Below are 24745 nucleotides of genomic sequence, written 5' to 3' on the forward strand. Positions count from 1 at the left end.
CTGCAGGGCCTGGATGCCCCCTAAATTCCATCCCCTTTCCCTCTTTCAGGGCCCAGGGCTTGCCTCTCATTGCCCCACCCTATTGGTCCCCTACTATTTGGAGTGCCGGTTACCATGACAACATGTTGGCTGCTTTCAGCCTTTATCCCATGGCATCCTCGGGGCAAGGCTGAGAAGCAGGCATTCGCATTGACCCCATTTTGCAGATGAGGAAAGTGAACTGTCATTTTCTGAGCACCCACTTATCATATACTGTATCAAGGAAGCACGTTTACACACATCTTCTCCAATAATAAGGGGAGGAAACACCTCAATTTTACAGGTAAGGAAACTGAGGCTCAGAGAGGTGTAGCCGCCTGCCAGGGCCGTTACACCTAGTTAGTGATGGGGCTCAGGTTTGTGTCCAGGGCTGTGACCGAGCCTTCTGCGTACCCATAACACAAGGCTTCCCCCAAAATCTCTCTGACCACTTCCATGGCCCCCCTACTTTCCTGGGGCCAGTGGTTTGAGCCCATGTAGGCTGTGAGCCCCTCAAAAGCGAGAGCAGGCACAATCTGAGATTCCTCTTTCTTCCCACACCAGCCAGCCCAGCGCTTGCATACAGGCTGTGGGGTCAGACATGCCTGAAATTCTGTCCCAGCTCTGCCACTCACCAGCCATGTGATTTGGGGCCAGTTCCTTAGCCTGTCTGAGCATCAGTTTCCTTATCTATAAAATGATGTTGGTCATGTCCTCTGCGCAGGATTGGTGTGAGGTTTTCCCGCACGGCATCTTGCACAGTGCCCGGTGATAAGTAGCTACAGTAGTCCCACCATCACCATTGTCCTCGCCACCGGTTTTCATATCATTCCCTCCTCATTCCCCTGGGTCCCCACAGCCCATCTCTTCCCTCCCCGCCATCCCAGCGCCTCCACTGGGACTCGGCCGCTGCCCCAAGGAGCTACATCCCCCCCCACCCCCCACCCCAGGCCTGTGTTCTCAATAGGCAGGGCCCTAGGGTCAGGCCTCTTTCTGTGGCTCTTTCTTGTCACCAATTTTCCATCTGCGAAGGCGGCTGGGCCCACAGCCCCACCCTATCAGTAATGAGGCCAGGCTGGGCTGCAGGGCCCCCGGACGCAATTATTTGGGGTGTTTAGGCTGCAGGGCCTCCGCATGTTAATTAGAGAGAGGGGAGAAAGGCAGAGTGCTCTAATTAAGTGCTCTAATTAAGTTCTGAAGAAGAGCAGTGGTTGTAACAAGGGGCTGACTTTGTCACATGGTGCCACCAAAAAAAAAAAAAGAAGCAATGTAGGGAGCTTCAGAGCCACCACTGACATAGAGGCTGGCCTAGCAGGCTCCAGCTCGGCCTTCCCCACGGGCACTGGCCTTTCACAACATCAACCCTCCCCAGGCCACTGCACTGCCCTGCACAGATTTGGCCCAGATATCCAAGGGAGGCCAAAGGACAAGGAACACCGACTTCAGGGTGACACCTCTATACCACCACCTGCCTCCCCCTCCTCCACCCAGCTGGGGAAATCGAGGCCCAGCAAGGAGAAGTGACTTGCCCCAGGCCACACATCAAGTTAGCAGGGCAGGGGCAAAACCCAGGACTCCTGGGGTACTTGTGGGTCCTTGTGTTTCGAGGCTGTGTGCACAAGTGCAGGAATGGGCCTGGGTCTGTGTGGCTTGGGTCAGATGACCTCACTTCCCTGGTCTCTGCTCCCTCATCTGTAACATGGAGATAATAATATGCACCACCTGTGACCATAATGACAAAGAAATGAGGTCCTCTTATAGCACCCACCCCAGGCCGGCATGGCTAGGAGGGGGTGCTCTGCTGTTGGGGCTCTTTTGGGTCTACCCCAGGTAAAAGCAGCCCAGTGCCAAAGAGGGGGGTGCGTGGCTACTCTCAGTAAGCTTTCGGCCCCCCTGGGGAGACCAGGCCGAGAGGGCCAGGAGTACTCAGCCCCCGCCCAGACCAGGCCGGTTGTCCCCAAAGACCCAAGGGAGAGCCAATGAATGCAAACACCACAAGAGGTTCCAGAAGGATGGGCAGAGAAGATGAGAGGGTTCTCGAGGAGGGCACAAAAGTGTGAACAAAGGCTCAGCACGTGAGGGTTGGCCTGTGAGGGTGTGTGAGGAGACGTGTGCCCCGCACCCTTCATCCCCAGCTTTCCGTGGCCCTGCCCGGTGCCACCCAGCAGTGGGGCTCGGGAATCCCTTAGCTGGGTGTGCAAGAGCCAGGCTGGGGTCCAGGGAAGGTGCTGAAGCACATGCCGCAGGCAGGAAGGGAGTGAGTCTCCCTCCAGGAACCATCTTAACCACTTTAGGCCCCAGAACAGACCGCCCGTCTTCCCCATCATGGGGGTGAGAGCTCTTCTTCTGTCAGCCTGGGAATCCCCTAGGGTAAGGACTGTGTCTCCCAGATCGGAATAGGAGCTCCCAGTAGGCGGAAGTTCTGTCTCCCCCATCAGACTAGTACTCCCCAGACACAAAGCTATGTCTGCTCTCAGCAGAGTAATCCCTTCAGGCTGGGCCTCTCCCTGATTTTCCTTCCAGGTGGGAGCTTCCCAGGAGCAGGGGCCATGTCTCCTTTATTGCCCTGGAGTGAGGGTCACATCGCCCGTATAAATCAGGGGAAAACCAAGAGCAGCGTGTGTGCCCTTCCCACCAGACTGGCATGTCTCCCTCACAGTGTGGGGAATTCCTGGGGGCCAAGTCCATGTCTGCACCTCAGCTTGGGAGTTCTCTGATGGTACGACTCACGTCTCCATCATCAGACTAGAAGATGCCCGAGGTAGAGGCTGTGCCTCCCCCGTTAGACTAGGAGGCCCCCAGTGGCCAGAGTCCTATTTGCACCCAGCAGACTGAAGGGTTCCCTAAGGCAGGGTCTGTGTCTCGCCCATAGACAGACGATCCCTGGGGTTGAGCCCCATCTCCCCCACCTGACTAGCGTTTCACCCGCAGTGGGAAGAGGTGAGTGGCTACGATGAGAACATGAACACGATCCGCACGTACCAGGTGTGCAATGTGTTTGAGTCGAGCCAGAACAACTGGCTACGGACCAAGTTCATCCGGCGCCGTGGTGCCCACCGCATCCACGTGGAGATGAAGTTCTCCGTGCGTGACTGCAGCAGCATCCCCAGCGTGCCCGGCTCCTGCAAGGAGACCTTCAACCTCTATTACTATGAGGCCGACTTCGACTCGGCCACCAAGACCTTCCCCAACTGGATGGAGAATCCGTGGGTGAAGGTGGACACCATTGCGGCCGACGAGAGCTTCTCCCAGGTGGACCTGGGTGGCCGGGTCATGAAGATCAACACCGAGGTGCGGAGCTTCGGGCCGGTGTCCCGCAACGGCTTCTACCTGGCCTTCCAGGACTACGGTGGCTGCATGTCCCTTATTGCCGTGCGTGTCTTCTACCGCAAGTGCCCCCGCATCATCCAGAATGGCGCCGTCTTCCAGGAGACACTGTCGGGGGCCGAGAGCACATCGCTGGTGGCTGCCCGGGGCAGCTGTATCGCCAATGCCGAGGAGGTGGACGTGCCCATCAAGCTGTACTGTAACGGGGACGGCGAGTGGCTCGTACCCATCGGGCGCTGCATGTGCAAAGCCGGCTTCGAGGCCGTGGAGAACGGCACGGTCTGCAGAGGTAAGGACTGCCGCAGTGGGGCAGGTGCCCCTGCAAGCGCGTGGAGTTGGTATTGGCTGCGGACCTGGGCCTGGGGTCCCAGGCTGGCAAGGGCAGTGGCCTGGAGCCGACCGTGAGGCACTCCTTGGCCGGGTTTCCAAACGTGCAGCCACTGTTCGGTGTCTTGGAGGGAGACATTTGAAGAGCGCGTCTTGAATGGCAAGAGCGTGTAAGGTGCTTTTCGTTGGTGCCAGGATAGACGTTTCTCATTTTAATTATTACATGACTATTAACAGTGGCAAGTGGTGCTGTATGTCTCCATCTGCGAAAGTGATGTGGTTTCCTTTTTGCGGAAATAAGTCACAGTAAGTAACAGTTGTAAGTTCAGACTTATTGGACTTTGGCTGGATCGGTCAGTAGAGGCCAGGTTAGATTGAAGTGACCAAACAATAGACGTTTATTTCTTGCCCAGTGCAACCTGTCCCTCGTGGGTCGGCTCCAGGATTCCTCCCTCTGGGAGCCAAGTGGGTGGAGGAGCCGCCATTTGCAATGTTGTGATCACGAGGACGGAAGGAAGCGGTGTGAGCTGGGTTGTGTGCCGGCTCTAGGGTTCTGCCTCAATGGCTGTGCACACTCCTCTGGACACTTCAGTGGCCAAGGCAAGTCACGCACTTACTTCCGATCCTCGCAGGTGGGGAGGTGAGCCGTCCTCCTGACCACCACTTCTACTGTGGGCTGAGCACCTTCTAGATCTAACTCCTTTAATGCTCACAAGAGCCCTGTGAGAGAAAGTGCCATTTATATGAAGACATCGAGGCTCAGAGAGTGAGTGGGGGAGCCAGGAGTCTTACCCAGGCAGTGTGATTCCAAGCCCACCCTTAGCCACCGTGCCACTTTGGTTAACTTAAGGAAACGTTCTAAGTCAGCAGTGGTACGGGTGGTGTTTATTATGGTGAAGAATCGTGGAGGTGGTTTGCAAACCTAAGAAGTTTGTAAGAGGCGGTGCACGGTGTTAGAAGGCTGTGAAGGTAGACGGACCTGCGTTCGAATACCACCCCTGTTATGAGCTGTCTGTCCTATGCTGAGTATGAAACCCTCTTTCATAGGGTACTTCCGAAGACTCAACAAGTCAAGACTGTAAAGCATCTATAATGACTTGCAGTATATAGTAGGAGCTTAATAAATGTTGACTAAACGAGACGTGTACAAAGCCCGACCTGGTGCAGGTACTCTACAATGTGAGCTGTGATGGTGATTTAAAGCCCTATTTGATTTAAAGCCCAATCGGGTCCCGGGGTCCCCCATGTGCCAGGCAAAGAGTCTGGACCCTATTCCAGGGTCCCTGAAGCACCAGTGAAAGTGTGGCCTGAGGTAGCTGCAGTGACCCTCCCCTTTATAAAATGCTGTCACATCCGCTGTCCCTGTTCCTACCCTCCATGCTCTGAAGCAGCATTTTAAAGGTGCCTGGGAGGGCACGTGGGGTGCAAGAGACAGCAGCAGGAGCCTGTGGGGAAGCAGCAGCCGTGTTCGCAAGAGGTGGTGGCTCTCTGGAGTGGGCATCCACTGTGCAGGGAAGGAGCCAGGCTAGAATGAAGGGGTGTGAGGAGGGTGAGTGAGAAGGATGGCATATGCAGGAAAGGAGGAAACAGTGAAGTCCGGCTTGCAGGGAGGTGATGGTCCTGGAAAAGGACATTTGGGGAAAAAGGCTGGTTTCTGGGGGAAGATAACAGATCTGGCTTTCTATACTTGAATGTTGAAAGTGCAGAGCCTCAGGAGGTGGCGGGCCATGTGGGCCACAGGGCAGAATCAGTCACTCCTCGCTCATTGTTTATTCACTCATCAAACCTCGCCCGCGCCTGCTCTGTGTCAAGGCCTTGTGCTGAGCGTCGGGTGAGACAGACAAGAATGTGGCTGTGGCCCTGCCGTCTAGGAGCTCATGGTCTAGCAGGGGACGCAGACTGTAAATGAACAAGGGAGGGCATGCCTTTGACTTACTTTGATTGGAACCGCTTGGGTTGCAGTGGGCACAGAAAGAGAAGGGCTTCCCAGAGGATGTGACATCGGGGCTGAGTCTTGGGAGAGGCATATGTTGACTGGGTGGCCCGGGCCTTCTGGAGGATGGATCTACAAGGATCTGGGGACATGAAGCACCACGGGTTAGGGGGGACTGGTACAGCATCTGACCTGGCTGTGGCTGGGGTTCTGGGAGGGACAGAGGAAGAACTGTCACCGGAAGGTGCCCAGATGAAAAGGTGCACTAGTCACCCATTGCTGCATAACAAGTTGCCCCAGAACGTCACAGCTGAAAACAAAAGCATTTGTTTTTCTCAGTTTCTTAGGCTCAGGGATCCAGGTAAGGCTTCGGGGGACTTCCTCTGGTGCAAGGTCTCTCCTGGGACTGCAGCTACGCTCTTGGCCGGGGGCTGTGGTATTATCTGATGGCATCACCGGGGAGGGGTCTGCTTCCACATTCACCCGCATGGTTGATTGCAGGCTTTGGTCCCTCGCCACAGGGATGCACATGGGCAATGGCTTCCCCCAGAGCGACTGACCTGAGAGCGTTAGAGAGAGCACCCACAACAGAAACCACAGTCTTTTTATGACCTCATATCAGAAGTGACATCTCATTGCTTCTGCTGTATTCTCTTTGTTAAAAGCCTGTCACCCAGTTCAGCCCACACTCCAGGAGAGGGAATTACGTGAGGTGTGAGTACCAGGAGGTGTGGTCACTGAGGCCATCATAGAGGCCACCTGGCACAGGCAGGTTCTCCAAGTCCGAGCTTCTCCGTGCAAGTAGGCCCCGCCCCCTCCAGCCCACCTCCCCAGATCTACGGCCAGCCTGCCTGCCCCAGGCCCAGCCTAGCCCAGCCAGCCACTGGGTGTGAGTGGAGGCCAGTCAGGGTGTGATTAATGAGCTCAGGAAGCCAGAAGGACACCAGCCGATGCCGTGGCCTGTGCTGCGGCCACCCAGATGTGGGGCTACTCCAGCGCAAGTCCCAGAGGCACTGGTCCCACTGGCCCGGGATGTGTAGGGCTGGTGGCTACAGCTCACATCTGAGTGGTTGGCGACATGCTTTCTCAGTCTCCAGTCTCCAATTCAGGGATTCTTGGCCTTGACTCTGCCTCAGAATCCACTGGGAAGTTAGTTAAAATGCAGATTCCTGGGTCTGGTGCAAACCTCTACCCCAGGTCTGATTCTGTAGCTCTGATGGGCCAAGAATCAGCATTTTTACTGTTTTTTGTTGTTTTTTTTTTTTTTAATTTGGAGGAAAGAGAGCACAAGCAGGGGAGAGGGGCAGAGGAAGAGACGAAGAGAATCTTAAGCAGGGTCCATGCTCAACGCAGAGCCTGATGCAGGGCTCGATCCCACAACCCTGGGACCATGACCTGGGCCAAAATCAAGAGTCGGATGCTCAACCAATTGAGCTATCCAGGCGCCCTAAGAATCAACATTTTTAAACAAGCAGCCCTCATGTTTCTGTAACAGGACCATTAGCTCAGACACGTGGTGTGGTAACATACCCTTGGTCAGACAAACAGGACTTCAAGCCAGATCGGTGACCGCAGGCCCAGCCTGGGAACATCCACCCTCGGGGATGGAAGGGGTCATTAGCAGAATCTACAGGAGAGTGTGGTTTGGGAAGATCCATTTAATATTGAGGCATAACTTGATAGGAAAAAATCCATTGCTTTGTTAATACAATTGGAGAAGATAAGGCCGGATAAAGTCTCCTTGACAGATGAGAAGTAAGTAGATGAGTCCTCAGGGGAGTGAGAGCCTTCCTGGGAGGGTGAAGGGGTAGGGGGGACAGACAGTGGTGGTTAACGAAAGGTTGGGAGTTTCCAGTGCCCTGAGCGTTTCACCAAACAGCAGGCCAAACTGACTCAATCTGACCAACCTCCTCTGGTGCCTACTGTGTGCAGGGCGTAGTAGAGAAGGGAGGGGCCTGGAGAAGCCAGTCAACCGCTCAACAAGCATATATTAAGTACCTTCTGTGTGCCGCTTAGCCCTCCAGCAAATATAGAAGGCTCGACTTACCATGGCCCGACTTACAATTTTTTCAACTTCCCACTGGTGCTCTAGTGAGACACATTCAGCAGAAATTGTACTTCAGATTTTGAATGTTGATCTTTTTCTGGGCTGGTGATAGTTGGTTTGCTACTCTCTCCTTATGCTGGGCAGCCAGCCGCACGATCGTGAGGGCAGACAAGTGATGCAAGAACAACCATTCTGTCCCCATGCAACCATTTTTTCCCCACTTTCAGTACAGTATTCAATAAATTGCATGAGATATAACAGGCTTCGTGTTAGAGGATGTTGCTCAACTGAGCACATTTAAGGTAAGTGAGAGTAAGCAATGTTGTGTGGTAGGTTGGGTGCATTAAGCGAGTTTTCCACTGCCAATATTTTCGACTTGCAGTGGGTCTGTCAGGATGTAACCCCATCGTCAGTTGAGGCAGATCTGTATGTATCGGGTACCATCTATGAGCCAAGCCCACACCGATGCTGGGAAACACAGAAGCGAATGAGTTTTTAGTCTGAGTGGGTGGATGGGAGAAGACGGAGGCGAAAAGTTAGTGAGCAAATAAATAAAATAGTTATGGGCTGTGATGAATGAAAGGGGGGGAAGCTGTAGCAAGAGAGAACAAAGAAGACTTGCTTTAGCCAGGTGGGCCAGAGAAGGCTTCTTGGAAGAGGTGTCACTTGAGGTGACAGGGGCCGCCCTGGGAAGGCTGGCAGAGAGCACCTGAGACACAGGGTTCGGCTCACTGGCTCCTGGGTGAGCAGGGGACTCAGACACATGGAGAATAAGGCAGAGTATGGTCTTTCCAGAAATGAGGTCCATCCAGTCAAAGCACTTTGAGAATATGAGAAAGAAAGCATCTTTTCTGAAGAAGGCTTCAAGGAGGAGGTGACATTTGAACTGGGCCCTGAAGAGTGAGTAGGATTTGGATGGGTGAAAGGAAGGAGGTAATTGTAGGTCAGGGAACGCACTGCATGAATAAAGGCCCTGAGGTATGATGGTATAGGGTGTGTTTGGGGGGTGTCCTGTGCCCTACTGGGTGCAGGTGCTAGGGTGTGACTTCTCCCTGTTCATTCCTCTGTGCACTTTTTATTGGGTACCTGATCGGGACCTGCACTGGGCATACAGCTGGCAGGTGAGGGACTCTGGGGACTTCCTTCACAAGAACTCTGCCCCCTCTCCTACCCAAGTCCCCAGTCTCCGCAACATCATGGTCTCCACTGGGGCTTGCCATCAGCAGATCTGCCGGCGGGGTTGGGCTGGGGGCAGGAGGGGGGCCCTGGAACTCCTTCCCTGCAGCGGCTGCTCCCCCCAAGCTCCCAAGTCTGTTTCTTGACTCTTTCCAGATGTTCATGGGCCTCATTGTGAATGTGCTCCTGCCTCAGTTTCTCCAAGTTTGTCTCTGTATCTCAGTTTCTCTTGGTCTCTCCTTCCCTACCTCAGCTCCTACTTGCCCCTGCCCATCAGATCCCCCGCCTAACCACTAGTGGGGACCCTGCCCTCCTCTCTCCCAGCAGCAGACCCGCATCTATAAGGGATCTGGAGGCAGTTCCACAGTGATCGTGATTGCTGTGTACTGTCGGGGTGTAATGGGATTTTTAATATTTAGCTTGGACAGGGAGAGGGGCTGTGAGCCAGCGGGGAGGGGGTGGGAGTGGGGGGCGGTTGCACGTTCATGTTGATCCTCTGGCTCCAGCTTAGACTCCCAGTTCCCAGCTGCTGGGCTTCTCCCAGCCTCTCCCTCTCCTCCACCCTGCCCTGCTTGGCAGCTCCTAGCCCTGCTACCCACCCACCCCACCCCCCACCTCCCCAGCCGTGACCTCTCCTTGACCTTGGCCTTGGAGACCTGGTTTCAAACCCCAGCTCTGACCCTCTCCCAGCCTTTGTTTTCTCATCTGCAAAACAGGATCAACAGAAAGGCTGCTGTGCAGAGTAAATGAGAAAATACCTAGAAAAGTGTTATAAAAATAAAAACAGGGACTTCTATGAACACCGTCTTCTGCTGTGAATGTTTTCCTCCCCCCTCTGATGAGCTTTTGATTTTGAGGAAAAAAAAACGTTTCCTTATCACAAAAGCAATGTAGGTCATTTGTGGAATCTTTAGAAATTACTGATAAGCAAAAAGGAGAAAATTAAAATCACCCAGAGATAGTCACTGTAACCGGCTGGTGGAGATCCTTCTAAGTGTATTTACACATATTGATTTATTATTTATTTATTTATTTTTTGATGTTTATTTATTTTTGAGAGAGAGAGAAAGAGAGAACGTGAGCAGGGGAGGGGCAGAGAGAGAAGGAGACACAGAATCCAAAGCAGGCTCCAGGTTCTGAGCTGTCAGCACAGAGCCTGACGCGGGGCTCGAACTCACAAACTGTCAGATCCATGACCTGAGCCGAAGTCAGACCCTTAACCGACTCAGCCACCCAGAGGCCCCCCGTGTTGATTAATTTTAAAGAAAAAATGGACTCCTGCTAAAAATACGCAAAGATTTTTGACTGATTGATATTTTACAGACACTTTCCCATGTCATGTTAGATCTCTGGCATCATTTTGGAAGGCTCTTAGAATTCCGTAGGAAAGATGTGTCATAATTTATTTGCCAGTCCTCTGTTGTTCGACATGTAATTGCTGGCCATTTTTCGCTCTTAATGAATGCTGGGATGCAAGTTATTGTCCCTGTCTCTTTGTGCACGATTACTGATATTTGAGTAGGTGTGTTTCCAGATGTGGAATTGTGGGATCAAATGCTTTTTAGAGCTTGACACACAGGGCCAAGTTACCCTCCAGAGAGGGACCGCTCAGGTACCCTCCTGGCAGCAGACTTACACAGTGCCTGTTTCCCCACATGCTCACCAGTAGGAGATATTATGCCTGTTGCTTTGTTTTCTGTTTTTCTCCCAGAATCCTGTGCTCCCTCAGCCAAGGTAGGGAGGGGCCAGGGGTTATCTCTGGGCCCTCAGGGTTGGGTCCTGGGCCAACCTCAGGGTGGCCTCCTTCATACCCTGCTTTCAGTTCCAGCCCTTCCCATAGAGGCTGGACCAGTGGCCCAGATGCGTCTGGCGAGTCTGTGGGGTAGGGTGCGGTCCGTCTTGGGGTGAGGAGGAGGGAGGCCTCCAGCTGGCAGGGCCTGTGCTGGCTGGGGAAAGGGTGTGAGGGTTGGAATGCTGGGTGGGAGGAGAGGCCCAGACCCCCACACAGAAAGTTCTGCTACATCTCTTCCAGGGCAGGGTGGAGACGCCCAGCTGGGGGAGCGGGAGGGGTAATAGGCATCCCCTCCAGACCCCCAGGCTCAGGCCAGGCCCAAGACCACACAGGCCAGCCTTTTGAAAAGGGGATTGGAGGGGACCTTGGCCAGCACACTCAGGCTATTCAGTTCTCTGCTCTTAAAAATTGAAGTTCCCCTTCCCCTGTGCTCTCAAAGCATCTTTGTTTACAACCCTCCATCCATCTGTCCATACACTGGTTCACCTGTCCAGCCAGCCAGCCATCAGAGAGTCACTGAACACCGGCTTGTGGCTTTTTTGCTTCTTAGAGAGGCCACCAGGAGGCTAGCACATATTGAGTGCCTGTCATGTGCCAGGTGCTGCGCCGGGCATTGGGGTTTTTGGAAAGGTCAGTTATGGGCCCTGCCCTCACAGACCACCCAGTCTAGAGATGTTGACAGACATGCCTGTAGGTAGTGAAGGTGGAAGCAGACAAAGGCACCCAACCTACCTAGGGAAGCATCAACCAGGGCCTTGGTGGTCAGAGGAAGGCTTCTGGAAAGAGGAGCTGTTTAAGTGGAAGCCGAGTGAGGAGCAGGAGTTAGCCAGGTGAAGAGGAGGAGGTGCAAAGGCCCTGAGGCAGCTACAGTAGATATTCCTAGAAAGGAAGGGAGGGCCACTTCAGCCCAATTTCCTCTCTGGGTCAACTATATGGAAGGAACTGAATATCAGGGCATGGGATAATATAGTCTCCATATCCCCTCGGGGGTCTGGGCAGGAAATACTGAACAGTTTTGTCCTGCCGTACTCATAACAGCTCCCCAGGCACCTATTGTGCACCAGACCCTGGGCCAGATGTGGGGACTGTAGAGAAGATGAAGGCCCTTCTTGCCTTCCTAGAACTTCCGGGGGGGGGGGGGGGGCGGAGATGGCTCCTTCTGTTACTATAGCCTTGGGGAACTTAGGAAGGAGTCTGGGGAAAGCTGGGGAGGCCCCCTGGAGGAGGAGCCATTTTTCCAGGGCTTTGGAGATTGAAAGGAACGAAAGGCAGGAATTAGTCCAGAAAAAGATGGTCAGAAATGATACTTTTTTAACCCTGGCCTCTTGCTGACATCCCCTCCCCCCCCCACCCCCCCCCCCCCCGCCCCCAACAAGCTGTAGCCGGGTGGGGGTGGGGGTGGGGAGAGGAGAAATGTAGGCCAGAGGAGAAGGGTGGAGGGACTGCCAGGCTTTTTAGCTCCACGCCATCAAAGGGCCGAGTGAGGCAGAGGCTGCAAGGAATCCTGAAGGCTAGGCAGGCCCTCCTGTGTGCCCAGTGCTGTGTTACACGCTCCAGGATCGTTTCGAATCTTCTGTTGATATCATTATTAGCTCCATTTCACAAATGATGAGACTGAGGTCCAGGGAGGGTCCTGTGCCCAAGACCACACAGTCAGTAAGCAGCGGAGGCAGAATGTGAACTTGGCTTTCTGCAACCACTGAACAACTGATTAACCAGAATGCGGTGAGGCCTGGATATACTCTGTCCTGCCCACCTCCCAGATTGCTGAGGGGCCCCGGAGGTGGTGGCGGTGAAGGGCTTACACTCAGGACTGCGGGGCCGCCCTGGTGGGACAATCTGAAGGGCTTCCTGGTAGGAGAGGGAGGCTTGTGGCTGGGCCTTGAAGGACGAGTTGCTTTCATATGGAGATGCTGGGCACAATGGAATGCTGTCCCAGAGCAGAGATTCAGGGGTGGAGAAGCCCTTGTGGGTCTCTTCTCATGCTCAAGGGACAGAAGACCTCCAGGAGGGACATGCACCCACCCCTCGTCTAACCTCTGGCCAAACAGAAGAGTCTGTTTGCTCCCACACAGCATTTACCGAATGCTCACCTCGTCTCTCAAACTGCACGGTAACCTTGTTGAATGTCCCCAGCGGACTAGGAAGCAGACTGGGGCCCACGGTCACACTCCTCGGAGGTGGCAGGGTAGGTGTGCGTTCTCATGCCCCCCGCTTCTGATTCCTCCCACTTCTTGGAGGTGGCGAAAAGGCTTTGTGGCAGGCACCCAGTGCTCGCGTTTGTTAGGAGCTTCCTGTGGACCAGGCAGCTCTCACTCTGGGTCTCAATGACTCTCAGTCCCCCCTGGGAGTTAGGCATCATCATTTCTGTTTTACAGAGGGGAAACTGAGGCCCAGAGAGAGCAAGCAGCTTGTCTGAGGTAACACGGTTACGGAGGGATAGGACTGGAGCGCAGGCCCTCTGACTCTGGAGCCCCTGTGCTGTCCTCTCTCGGCCCCAGACTGGCGTGGGACCCTGAAGGCACCAAGGCCCATGGTTTGGTCACAGGCTGCCTCCACAGCGCTCTGGCAAGACCGTAAACAGCTGGGGAAGCTCCCCTCCCTCCAGCCGCTGCCTTTACATCTGGCTGGGCTTCGGGATCTGGCGAGAGAGGCCCGTTTATTGAGGAAGTTTATGCATTTAACAGTTTAAGCCTTTCTAAGCCTGTGGTACAACAGGATTTGGGAGCCGTTAACAATTCCGTGTGGTTAAGAGATTTTCATTGCTCTGCGGCAGCTGGCTCAGGCCCCACAGGCCCCATTCTGGCCTCCACCCCGCCCTGCAGGGCACCCCCTCCCCGGGGCCCTTTGTCCTCAGCCCCCATCCTGCTGCTTCTCCCTGCTCCCCCCTCCTCCGAACCTTTAGGTATGAACTTTGACCTCAGAGGAGGAGCAGGCCCAGAGAGGGGAATTCCCAGGCCTGTCGGCCAGGGCCACACAGCAGGTAAGAGGCTTGAATTGACCTGCCTGGAGAAGCCCGAGGCCTTTCTCCCACCCCAGACTGCTTTCCTTGGGGGACATCATATTGTTAATTCCTCACCGGCAGAACGGACAGAGCCCCTCTGAGACCACCATGTGTTCGAGCCCTACCAAGGCTTTGGGCGGAGGGGGTGGGGTGACTCATTCACCTTGTCAGGTCCAGAGCTAGAATCAGAACCCAGGCCTCCTAAAGTCCTAATGAGAATTCTTCACACTATACCAAACTGGTGGGGTTTTTTCCATAGCTTGGGGGGGAAATGCCGTTTGTAATTATAATGTCTTACATATGCACAGTATTTATTTACTTACACCCTTCCTTGTTCCAGAAGAGATTAGAGGCTGCTTTTGTATAGCATTTGGTCTCACCCTATGAGATACTTTGATCTGCATGATACCCACATGAGAGAAGCAAGGCGAAGGTTATTATCGGCATTTTAGAGATGAGGAAAACTCAAGTCAAGAGAGGACCTGACTTCCCCAGGGCCACATTACACTTTGGGCCAGAACCGGAACTAGATGACATGGGCTCCCTCTGGAGAGACAGACAGCCTCCACCCTTGGCCTCCATATCTGCAGGCATGAGACCCCAGGGCCCCCCTGAAACTCCACAGGGGACCTTAGTCTCCATCTGGGTGGGAAGAGGTGGTCCACCCCAGGGATGAGTCGCTCGGAGCTCGGATGCAAGGTTTGGGTGAAAAGGAACGTGGGGGTGAGTTTGGTGGGATGTGAACTGGCTCCTGAATCCTGAAGATGAAGCAACCCAGGGCCGGGGGACCCACCAGGGTCTCCCTGAAGGTCAGTCGGCCTTGGGACTCCTCCTCTGTCTGGTATCTCAGGCCCTTTGCTTCTTCCTCAGGCCTTTCCAACCTTTCCCCACTGGGTCCTGTGGAGGTTGCATGGTGCTATTATTTTCATCACATGCATTTGTTTCCTGCTCATGGTAACTTGTCTGCCCAGCCAACCAACAGGCCCACAAATGCACACTCGCTCCCATTGCACTGGTGTCCAAACAGCACGCCTGCTTTGTCTCCTGTCCTCTCTGCTCCCTCAAGTGAAGGGCCCTAGATGACTGATCAGCAACTTCATGGTTATGAAAACTGAGGCCCCAAGATGTCAAACGAAATGGCCTGTCCAGGGACACAGCATTCAGTCAGGATTCTACCCGAGCTCTCTGTACCTCCTGCCAGACCCCAGCTATAGATAACAAAGACAAAAGCCCAAGGAGGAAGGGACACACATTGGCAGGTTGAGCACCTGCTAGTCACCAGACCTTAAGCCCTAGGCTTCGTTTGGAACACTTTGCTGAATCCTGTGTTGTTTTTTTTTTTTTAACATTTTTGTTTTTTACAGCATTTTGCTACTTTTCTTTCTCTTCCTTCCTTCCTTCTTTTCTTTTCTTTCTTTTCTTTCTTCCTGCCTTCCCTTCTTCCTTCCTTCCTTCTTTCTTTCTTTTTTTCTTTCTTTCTTTCTTTCTTTCTTTCTTTTTCTTTTTCTTTCTATCTTTCCAAAGAGAGAAATAGAGAGCAAGCAGGGAGAAGGGCGGTGAGAGAGCAGGGCAGGGGGGTGGGGAGTCTTAAGCAGGCTCCATGCCCAGTGCAGAGCCCCATGTGAGACTCAATCCCACAACCCCAGGATCCTGACCTGAGCCGAAATTAAGAGTCAGATGCTCAACCAACTAAGCCACCCAGGCACTACAGCTTTACTGAATCCTATAGATCCCAGAGGTTGGCTATAGGTAATATTCTCATTTTAGAGAGGAGCAAGTGGAGGCGCAGAGAGGTTAAAACCACCAACCCGGGATCACACAGCTAATGGATCGTGCGTCGAAATGAAATCCAAAGCTGTCCTCTTCCCCCTGGAATATTTGTACAGTGTTTCACTGTTAGTAACATTTTCTCCCACTTCTTAGTTCATTTGGTTCTCAACAAACTAGGAAGTAAAAGGATGTTACCCCCAGTCTTCAGATGAGGAAATTAAGGCTCAGGTGGTAGAGTGAGCTGCCCAAGGCTCATGGCTGGGAAGAGTCAGAGCTGGGACCACAGCCAGGCCTGTTGGACCCTGATGCCCAGGCTCTAACCCTCCCAACCCCCATCCTCTGCTCAGAACCCCCCGACGCCCCTCTTCTTACACCGAACAAAAGCCAAGGTCCTAAAACTGGCCCACAAGGCCCTACAGACCTGTCGCTCCCTTCTCTCTCTCCGACCAGTCTTTCTTCCCAGCCTCCTCCACTCCAGACACGCTGGTCTCCTTGGTGGTTTCTTCTGCCTGGAATGTTCTTTTGTCAGGTATCCCTCTCACCTTCTGCAGGTCTCTGCCCAAAAGTCACCTTCTCACCAAGGACCCCCCCCCCATTGCCCCAGTTTTGAAAAGAGTGCACATGGGTACACACACATGGAAACATGCATCCCGTCCCCTTCCCTGCTTTATTTCCCTCCGTGACCCTTCTCACCGTCTGACATACTGTTATGTTCACTTGTTTGTCACTTCACTACTTGTCTTTCCCAGCTGGAATGTGTGCCCCTTGAGGACAGGCATTTCTGTCTTCACCGCTATTTGCAGTCTCTAGAGTACTAGGGTCTATTCTAAATAAAGATTTATTGCAGAGCCCCGCTCCCCCAGTCTCAGAGACCATACCTGCCAAGCTTGATGTTCATGAAGACACCAACAAAGACCCTTAGTGAGGCCGGGCCTCTTCCGACCACCTCCAGTGGGCTCGGGGGGGACCAACATGGCCGGGGCGTCCAGCAGGTCTCTCTGCGGTTGGGACGGGTGTTTGTAGGCATGGATGGAGGGTCCTTATTCTTGATACTCAGCATTTCCCATACAATCCCAAATCCTTCTTGGAGCTGGGGGTCTCAGAGAGCATGTTCCCATATTACTTGTGTTCATACATTATTAAGCATAATTCCAGCCCCTGTTCCCCAGCCTGCGCTGGCCTGACAGTGTTTGTACTTGGTGCACAGAGCCTGCTGGGGCGCCCATCTCTCTCCAGGAGCTTGTAGGAGTCTACCGTGTGCTCACGAGTTTCCTGGTCTTGGGTTCAGATCTTGGCCCTGCTGCCTGACTCACTGGGTCAGAGCCACTGTTTCCTCATTGTGAAATGGGGCCTGCAGTCCCAGCTTCACGGGGTTTGGGAGAGGTTCAGAGGAGTTAAGGGCTCAGAAGACAGAAGAAGATGGGGAACGGAGGGGGTCCTCCTGCTCCAGAAAGCAATGTTTCTCAGGCGGGCACAGTCAGTGCCTTGGCAGAGCTCCTGGGGAGCAAGGCTGTGTATACATGTCTCTGGGGGTAAGGCTTGGTTGATAATCCTCTCTCAGTTACAAGCAAGTCTGGGCAAACAGCAGGCGCCTAATACGCGCTTGTGGAATGGCAGCATTTTGACCACATAAGGTACGTTTACTGAGCAGCACAAGAGCGGCTCACAGAGTCAGGGTGCTTGGGTCCAAATTTGGGCTCTGCCCTCCTTACCCTAGGATCTTAGCACAGCAACTCCCTCCCCTCCTGCCTGTGGGGCTCAGTGTCACCGTCTACAGAATGACTCTTACGCACTCTGATTCTATCGGCCTGGTCCTTATGGTGCCCCTGGTGAGGCCAGCAGGGCAGCTGTGACATCTGTGACATGAGAATCGTGACCCCACCTTGCCTGCCAGGAAGGTTTAGCAACATCGGTTAAGGGCCAGCTGCCTATGTGCAGATACTGGCTGCAACATTTACTCCCCATGTGACCCAAAACAGGTGACTCACTTTCCAGAGCCTTGATCTTCTCATCTACAAAGTGGGTATGTCAGTAAATGGAGTGTTACGGACGAGCTGTGAGGACTCAGATAATGAGAGTATTGGGCACAGCACCCAGCAGGTGGCATGTGGTCAGTGCTGATCCTGGCCTGGAACTTACTATCTAAATGCTTAGGGTTGTCACCATCCCCTTCTATAGAGGAAGCAAGTGAGGTTCAGAGAGGGCAGTTGACTTACTCCAGGCCACACAGCAAGGAGGCCCCATAACCTTATTGTGTAGTAGATCTGACTAGTGGGCTGGGTAGGACTTGGGGGCCAGTCAGAGCTCTGCCCCCCTCTGTCCCTCTGTCCCCAGCAAATTCTGGGGCCAGAGCCTCATGTTACCTGGCTCCTTCCAAGAAACCAGACTCAAGTTTCTTCCCTTAAAGGTGTTGCCATCTGTTTAGCAACATTTTAAAAACCTAAGAGTGGTTGCTGGCCTTTTTGCGCTGCCTGGGCGGCCGAGCAGCTTTGGGAGCCCCACATCCGTATCCCTGGCAACCCTAGCCCTGGGCTGCCCTCCCCCCACACCCTGCTGTCAGAGCTGTCTGTCTGTGGGAGCTCCCTGGAGGCCTGAGAGGGATATGCATACACACATGCAGGGTCCGTGCATCAGGGCAGAACATCCTGGCTTGCCTGCGTGCATGTGTGTGTGTGTGTGAGTGTGTGTGTGCACGCACGCACGTGCGTGTGCGCTAGGTCCATCGGGTGTGTGAGTGTTTGCTGGGCCTGCTGGGAGTGTGTTTGTGTCTGTATGTGCACAAGTGCGCCCACTGGCCCAACCTCCACGTGTGTGCCTGGAACGTTTCTGGACATAATGAGCAGGTGCGTACATTTCAGGGGTGGGACACATACGTGCCTTTGTCTGAGCAGGTCACCCTGGAGCCCACTGTATGTGATTATTGTCCCTGTATTTGTGTGTTCCTCTGTCCCTCTGACCTGTGTCAGCATACGTGTGTGCAGCGGAGAGCATATTCATGCATGTGCTAGATCAGCTGGACCAGTATGTGTAAAGGAATGCGTGTGCCACGTGAAACAAGTGTGTGCGTCCATCCTTGCTCGTGAGGGTCCCTGTCTATGTCCTTGGGTGTGTGCATCGCGGGTCAGGTCGGTATGTGTGCTTTTGGGCACATCCACCCACAGGAGATCCAGCCAGAGTGTATATATTCATGCATACCCTTGAAAATGGGTATTTGTGAGCATGTGTGTGTACATGCTGTGGAAGATAGTGGACTGTGCATGTGTGTGTGTGTGTGTGTGTGCGTGTGCGCGTGTGTGAGTGTAATACAGACACACACACACACACAGTTTCTGGGGGCCGGGATGTCAGGGCCATTGATTTTTCTGTCTCTTAGAAATTCCCTTTGAGGTCCTCTTCATGTCTCTTTCATGAACCAAAGTCAGCGGTTGCAATGCTCTTAAAGCAAATAGGGACCGTTTTGTAGGAAGGCCGGCCTGTCCGCCTCCCTGCTGGTTGTGCAGACAACATGTACATGCAGACGCTGCTTATCATTCATGGGAAGAGCATGGGGGACCCTGGGGGGGATTCAGTGAGAGTGCTGAGCTGGGGTCAGGGTCCTCGTCCAGGCTCTGCTGTTTTCCAGTCGGATGGCTTCAGGCATTTCCCTTCACTTCCTGGAGCCTCGAGTTTCTGGTGGTGGAAAAGGCTTGATGACGAAGTCCCCGCCCAGGCTGGGGCTTGTGGTTCCTCTCACATCTGTCTCGGGTGTTATGTTTACGCAGCACTTTCTCTTTCTTCCTGGGAGAGAGGTGGCGTCTACACAATATCCCAAAGGCGGGGTCATGGACAGGCCGGTGGAGGAGCTGTGGTTCTTCTGTGAGAGAGGGAAGGGCACACATGAACTGTGCACCCCTACTGTGCCCTGGCCCTGTGCTCCAAGGACTTGGCTAATGTCACTTCTGTGTCACTAATGTCACCAGCTGCTGCCCTCTGTGGCAGCTGGTGTTACCCTTATCCCGCAAAGGAGGAAACTGAAGCCAGAAAATGGCAAAGACTTGCCTGAACCCCACTTTGGGTAGCAGGTGGCAAGCCAGAATTGGGACCCAGGTCTGTCCATCTCCTGAGCCTTCCTGCCACATTCCAAGAACACTTCCAGGCAGGAGTAGGAGGCCAGGCCTTGAAGGATGCCCAGATGCCCCCAGAGGGCAGGATGGCACGCAAGCCCAAGGCGCTATGGGAGCGAGGGGAGGAGTGCCAGGCTGGAGGAAAGCCGGGCCCTGCGGTCTCTGCTGTCTGCTCCGGCTCTCCCTGCCCCTTCCCCCTCCAGATGGGGTCCCCTCCCACCCCTCGAGCTGCAGTCTTTGTGGCCCGGGAAGAATGCCTCTCTTTATCTCCCCAATGCCCCTTCCCTTTGATTCTCTTCTCTCCAGCGTTTCTGCTGACCTCTGCGTGTTGGGAATCCAATTAGAGGAGCGGACAGAGAGAGTGACAGCCGCGCGGAATCCCGCCTCGGCCCCTCTGAGCACGCCCGGTGGAGCTGCAGGCTGGCGGGGCCTGCTTGTCATGCGGGCCCTGCGCTGGGCTTTGTGGGGATTAGCTGCCGGGGTGGGGGTGGGGGGCACTCTGCAGATGGGACCAGAAGTGACACTGGTGAATGTCACGTCCCAGTGGAGAGTAGAGGGAGGCCCCGCTGCTCAGTGCAGAATCCAGCTGGGGGAAGTGGGGGGAAGGGAGATGGGAGGCAGGCTGGCTTGGTAAGGAGTGGCCACCCTGACCTGTGGGGGTGCTTGGGGAAGTGGTGGCCCAGTTGGGTCCTTTGGTTCCCCGTTTGGGGCCTGGAGGATCAAGGCCCAAAGCTACAGTAAAGTAGCGCTGGCCACCAAGATTGGATCTGCCTACTGTGGGAGACGATACCAGAATGTCCACATAGGAGGGGACTTGGGGGTCAGTGTGATTACAAGGATGGGCTATTGTCTTAAAGTTTCTTTTCCGTAGGATTGGCTGGGGGAATCCCAAGTACCGAGGAGGGGGCAGCCAATGAGAGATGGTATCTAAAGAAACAGCCACCACAAGCCACTCCTTGGCATGGCCACCAGGCTAAGAGCCACACCCTGCCCTTCCCCACCTGCCACCACGAAGTTATCCTCCTGTTTTACAGCTAAGGAAAATGAGGCCGGTGGGGGCAGAGCTGGGATTCCTCATTCCGTATCCCTAACCTGTGTCACCCCGACCCCATCCCCAAACTCTTGATTGAGCAGAGTCCCTATGTCCCCTCCCCAAGGGGGGATACCTGGTATCTGAGGAAGTGGATTTGGGGCCCTCAGGGAAAGCAGCAGCCTCATCCGTGTCCCCAGGAGCACCAGACAGAATATGGTCTGACCCTCTGCCCGTGACCAGCAAATGCCCCAGTGCCTCTGGAAATGACCAGAGCCTATAGTGCGCTGGGCTTGAACGCAGGGGGTGGATCCGACATGGCCTCTGCTCCCAGGAGCTCATAGTGGAGAGAGACCAGGAGAGATGAGACCCTGATGCCCAGATGATGGAGTGTGTGCAGGGGGGAGCTGAGGACTGTGAGAACCCATAAGACGGCCTGGAGGGTGGGTATGAGACCACACTCAGTCTGGGAGTCCCGGAGGTCTTCCTGGAGGAAGGGATACCTGAGCTAAGACCTGGAGGGTGAGGAAGCCCTGGATATCACAGGCCTGAGAGGCAGGGCAGGTGTGAGGCTTCCCAGAGTGGGGCACCTGCCCACGCCCATCCCCGCCCTCATTCCACAGCTGCCTGGGCTGGGCAGGGCTGACCCACCTCCCACCCTAGTGACCCAGTGGGACTGCACAGCTGTGGCTGCCTCCCTGGCCTGCCAGACTTGGTGGCTTCTGGATGCTCAGCGTCTTCAGTACAAATCACCACAGGGTGAGACTGGAGAGCCAGGGGAGTCCCAAGGTGGTCCCTGGCCAGCAGTAGTGGTTAGGAGGCCACAGTGCCTGAGAGCACACACTGTTGGAGAACCAACATTTCTTTAGCCAAGCCCCTTACATGCACTACTCCTCATCCCACACCATCCCCAGGGAGTAGGAATCGCCACCCTGTTTTACAAGTGAGAAAATGAGTTCAGAGAGGCAAAGGGACTTGCCCCAACTCACAGAGCAGGGTAATTTATGGGACCAACCCTTAAGCTCAGGACCCCATAGACCCTCCAGGCTGCAGCCATCAGTGCGGCTATGAGTTTGTCGGGTTGGTGATTCTGGTTCACTCCAGCACAGTGGCTAGCACATGGCAGGTGCTCAGTGAGCGAGTGGTGGGTGCTTGAGTGGATGGATAAAACATCAATCAGTTGATCAATTCTCCCTTACTTGGTACCTTTTTTTTTTTTTTTTTTTTAATCACAAACTACACCAACCCCCATCCTGCCAGGGAAGGCCATATTAAATATGAATTAATCTTTCAGCTCAGTTCTGGTGAATACAAAATGAGAAGGGCATGTGGACTCGAGAGAGCAAGAAAAGACACCCCCGTCTGCTTCCCACACCTGCCTGGGCCTGAAATGCACATGCACACCCTGAAACACACACGTGCAGCCACACGGACCCACTCACACCCTCCCTCACGGCTGGTGCCTCAGGCTAGGACAGCAGCTCCAGTGACAGCCCCTCTGGGGACCTCATCCCACCCCCACCCCCAGCTCCCAGTAGGCCTCACTGGGCTCAGCCCTGGCCTGCCAGCCCTTTCCTGCAGCCGCACACCCGCCCCTCCCCTCCCTCTGAACTTGACTCCTCCCCTGCCCGCCTTCTTCTTCCCTCCTCCCTCCCATTTGTCCCTCTTTCCCCTACTCCTGTGTTTTCCTCCTTTCTTCTTCTCCTCTCTTGGGGTCTGCCTTGATCCACCTTCTGGTCTAGTCCTCTGTCTGCCCTTCCTGCTGTACCGTCTGACCATCCTCGTCTCTCCATCTCGCCTCCTCTCAACCTGACTCACCCCTTCTCCTGGCCCTTCACCACTTCTTCCCTCAGGCCAAGGGGACCTCTTGCCCTTGCCTGGAAGCCAGGGGCCTGGTGAGCTGGAGGCTGGAGAGCGTCCTCTACCCAGACCCTCAGGGGTCAAGCAGCGCCCCCCCTTCTCCCTTAGGGGAGGGGCATGGTGCACATGTATACGTTGGGGGAAGAGAGCCTGGCTGCCTCAGTCTCCTCACCTGCCAGCTGGTGGAATCATCTGGCCAGGCCGAGCACACTCTCCTTACTCACCAGTTTATTTGCTGTACACACTTACTGAGCAGCCCCAGCCCCATGCCCAGCCCAGGTGGGGCCTGGGAGGAAGCCAACCCAGGCTCCACAGGATTCACAAAGCCCTGGTTCAGATTTCCTCTATGCCCTGAGCAGGTGCCTCCGCCCCTGAATCTCAGTTTTCTTGTCTGTGACATGAGGACAAGAGAGTCGGCCTGGAAGCGCTGTGTGAAGCTCGCAGCACTCCGTGTCTCTGCCTGACACACAGGAGGTGCTCTAGGGTGGCCTTGGAAGACAAGCGAGAAGTTCTGGGCTCTCCCAGCCCCGTGGAAGGCAGATAACCGGGAGAATTCACCCCTTTGGGCTCTGAAAAGCTGGGACAGCCCTCTGCCCCTGAGGTCAACACGGGAGAGCAGGTTGAGGGGTGGGGGTCGGGGGTCACAGGGAAGAGGTCAGCCTCAGTCCTGAGGGATGCTGCGGTGGAGGCTTCGGTGGGAGCCATTGCTGAGGATGCAGACTAAGGCCTGGTTGGCATGGAGTTTATCCGTCTGCTCTTCTCCTTCCCACCAAGGCTAGATTCCCGCAGGTTTGGATTGGTGTCGCCTACAGGTATGGGATGAGTCGCCCTGCCCAGAGAGTCCACATCATCTGACGTGTGTCAGGGGGGCTGGCCCGTTCATTCTGAAGATACTTCAGAGATTGGGTTCTGAAGGGTCAGAGTAGTGTCCTGGTTTGGCATGACCCCCCATTTGTGGGTCCTTGAGTCACATCCATCCTCTCTGAGCCTTAGTTTCCTCATCAGGGCCTTTGAATAGATTCAACAAGGGGCCGCGGGCCCAGAGTGGGTGTTGGGTAAACCCCCAACCTCCAGCAGTGCCCGTCGTGTGCAGATTCCAGACCTACCCTCCCCTTGTGGCCCGACTTGGGCCCCCTCTCTTTCAGGAACTGACCTCCCCTCCCACTGCCTGAAGAGTCTGGCCCCAGGACGCTGGCGCCCTCCGCCCCCTCCCTCCACCTCCCTGCGACCACCCAGCCCAGCCAGCTGGGCTGGAGGCCATCAGAGGCTGTGAGCAACCCTCCCCCCACCCCACCGCACCCACCCTGGACCCAGGGAATCAGCAAGCCTTGGAGTGTGGGAGGAGGACAGAGACTGTGATTCTATCGGGTGGGGGTGGGGGTGAGGGCGAGAATCAGGCAGGTGTGTGCATGTGCGTGTGTGAGAGCAAGAGATCGCCAGTGCACGTGTGCCTGCTGGGGAGGGGGCTGCAGATGTGTCTGAGGACCCGGGAAGGCAAGCCTGGGAGAGAGAAGACAAAAGAATGGAGTGAACTGAAGAAGCCGCTGGGCTGGGAAGCTGAACCCATTTGTATGCAGCAGGAGCAGGAGCCCAACGAGGCGGGCTCTTCAGAGGAGTCTCAATTCCCAGGGCACTGGAGGGATCACTGAGACGTCTATGTCTGCAGAGCCTCCCTCACACAGCGTCCTGCCCAGCCGCAATTGCCCAGGTGGGGAAACTGAGGCAGGGAAGCCACACAGCAAGTGCCTGGCAGAGCTGGGACTAGAACCCAGCCAGCCTCCTAGACCACGGTTCTCCTCATTTCGCTGACTGCCTCCGGGGACTCCAACTAGGTAAAGAGCTGGATAAATGAAGGAGTGAATGATGACAGTTGATGTTTATAAAGCACACTGGTGGGCATTTTGTGATGCCTCGGTAATCCTCGCGCAGCCCGTAAAGTCTGTGCTGTTTTTATCACCCCCCTTCTACAGATGGGAAAATTGAGGCAAAGAGAGATGAAGTGACTTGCTCAATATCATACAGCTCGTAGGCAGCAGAGCCAGCGTTCAAAGCCAGGCCGGCTGGTGCCAGAGTCTGTTCTTTGCAGTCCCTGTACCACACAGCCTCTTAGAGTGTGAAGTCCTTGAAACGCAGGGACTGTCCATCTCTGTGCCCCCAGTTCTGAGCAGCGGCCCGGCGCATGGCAAGTACTCAGTGATGCTTGTTGAGTGAGAGAGTGAGTGAATGAATGAATGAATGAATGAGTGAGAGCCAGCTTCGCCACAGGGACATCTTCCCAGGCCCCGGAGCCCAGCCCTCTCATCACGGCCCTACTGCGTGTGCTTGGCTCCCACCCCCACCCCCACCAGGCAGGTGTTG

The 24745-nt window shown here is 54.8% G+C and overlaps 1 protein-coding gene across 5 annotated transcripts in view; it reads left to right on the plus strand.

Moving 5' to 3' along the window:
* Window positions 1-24745, plus strand: part of EPHB2 (EPH receptor B2) — a 194431-nt gene that overhangs the window by 62069 nt on the left and 107617 nt on the right. For all 5 annotated transcript variants that reach the window (XM_043574057.1, XM_043574058.1, XM_043574054.1 and 2 more), the window contains exon 3: window positions 2950-3634. In XM_043574057.1, coding sequence (XP_043429992.1) covers window positions 2950-3634 — 685 coding nt within the window. The remainder of the gene's footprint in view (window positions 1-2949; window positions 3635-24745) is intronic.

This window comes from Prionailurus bengalensis, chromosome C1 (genome assembly GCF_016509475.1).
Source record: "Prionailurus bengalensis isolate Pbe53 chromosome C1, Fcat_Pben_1.1_paternal_pri, whole genome shotgun sequence".
NCBI classification, from domain to species: Eukaryota; Metazoa; Chordata; class Mammalia; order Carnivora; family Felidae; genus Prionailurus; species Prionailurus bengalensis.